At 41.0% G+C, this 1,663-nt stretch overlaps 1 protein-coding gene across 1 annotated transcript in view; it reads left to right on the top strand.

Annotated features, from left to right (window-relative positions):
* The window catches only part of LOC104540584 (kelch-like protein 24), an 11,029-nt gene extending 9,634 nt beyond the window's left edge, over positions 1-1,395 (top strand). Inside the window, 1 exon segment of the mRNA XM_010184421.1 lies at positions 1,066-1,395. Within this exon segment, the coding sequence (XP_010182723.1) occupies positions 1,066-1,266 (201 nt within the window). The 3' untranslated portion in view covers positions 1,267-1,395.
* The last annotated feature ends 268 nt before the right edge of the window (positions 1,396-1,663 follow it).

The raw sequence follows: 1,663 nt of genomic DNA, 5'->3' as shown, positions 1-1,663 counted from the left end.
ATTCCTGCTTTACTTTTTCATCTACATAATTCAAAACCTCACGAAACAGAAAGCTTCTAAACCAGTAGCTTTCCAGTTGGGTGTCACCGTTAGCCAGTGCAGACTTTTTGTTTGAGAGCAGTTACTGCTGGAGAACAGCGTAACAGTATAATGGATGATTTAATTGTATATCCATTGATCTCTGTCAAGTTCTGCTGCATGTTTTAATTTAGACTGAAGATAGTCATTTCCTTATAATCGATTAGAGCCTTTCAATGTAACAGAAATGCTGAAGGCTGTTTTTACAGTGTGGAAAAGACCCCACTGTATAGCACAGGCAGTGTCAGCGAGAGCTGTACCATTTCCACATCTGGAACACTGAGCAGAATTTAAAAACGCGTCTCCTCGGTAGTAAAGTGTGTGTGTATCAGTTCATTTTCCCTCCGTTTCTAAAACATCAATCACATACTCTATGGTATCTACCTTACCTTAACAAAAATCTGTTCTTCCTTATCCCGGTCTTCGTCTCTTCCTCTGTTTTGATCTGTGTTCCTTGTTTAACTGAGTATTTTTTCCATGCCTGCATTTAAGGAAGAAATAAAATCTTATTTCTCTTTGTTTTAAGTAAGACACAGTGCTTTTGCTTATACACTCCTTCCTTATTCATGGCTTTATTTCTCTCCCCTGTTTACATCCCTCTTCACTAGCTGTTACTGCTCCGAGATGTTTCTCCTTGTTCCCATTTATTTTCATTAGAAGTACCTACTGTGGTCCCTTTTCTGAAAACATTTGTTCTCTCCTTATCTCAGCTGTTAAGGACGGTGTTCAGCTGTATTCCACTGTATCCCTTGTCTGAGCTCTGTGTAGTGAAGACTTGGACCTGAAATCGCCTTTTCTATAGGGTTGTGCTGCTGCTTTCCCCAGTGTCTGTGCTTTCTGCACGGGCCCTTTCAGGAGGGAACAGTGCAGGCCAGTCTGTGTACAAATGGTAGTCACAGCGCTGCCCTTCTGCACTGGGGTAGACATGCAGGAATCATCATCTCGTTTCTTAAATAATCGTGTATTTCTTTGTGTATTTTGAAACAGGAGAACTGTGGCATGTCTGTGTGTAATGGAAAAATATATATCCTTGGCGGAAGACGAGAAAACGGTGAAGCCACAGACACTATTCTTTGTTATGACCCTGCAACGGGCATTATCACAGGAGTAGCAGCTATGCCCAGGCCAGTATCGTATCACGGCTGTGTGACAATTCATAGATATAATGAAAAAGGCTTTAAACTGTAATTTGTTATGATTTTTTTTAAAAAGAAGATGGCATGAATGAATCCAGTGGTCTGCTGCAAGACAGGCTTTTTAAAGATTCCTGAAGTGGTCCCTACCTAAGTGTCATATGAAAATTATATCCCGTGCCTTCAGAAAAAGGGTTCATTTAACTCGCAAAACAAGTCTACAAATCTATTCAGTAACCGGAGTTCAGTTATATCTGCTGTGGGCTCTGATGTGAGAGCAGTAGCAGTACATTGTACTAGTGTTCAGAAAGCGTGCCCTATGTGTGATTAGTAATTAAAATCTTGGGAGCTTTTTGAGGAAAGTGCCTTCAGAAGCATTTGTGCCTGTGTCCTAAGAAGCAGTATCTGCAAAGTGGTTCAGGTTCTGCAAATCGGAACAATGCATAGGCAGG

The sequence above is a fragment of the Mesitornis unicolor genome, unplaced genomic scaffold, assembly GCF_000695765.1.
Source record: "Mesitornis unicolor isolate BGI_N332 unplaced genomic scaffold, ASM69576v1 scaffold45215, whole genome shotgun sequence".
Lineage (NCBI taxonomy): Eukaryota > Metazoa > Chordata > Aves > Mesitornithiformes > Mesitornithidae > Mesitornis > Mesitornis unicolor.
This window is presented reverse-complemented; position numbering and strand designations above follow the sequence as displayed.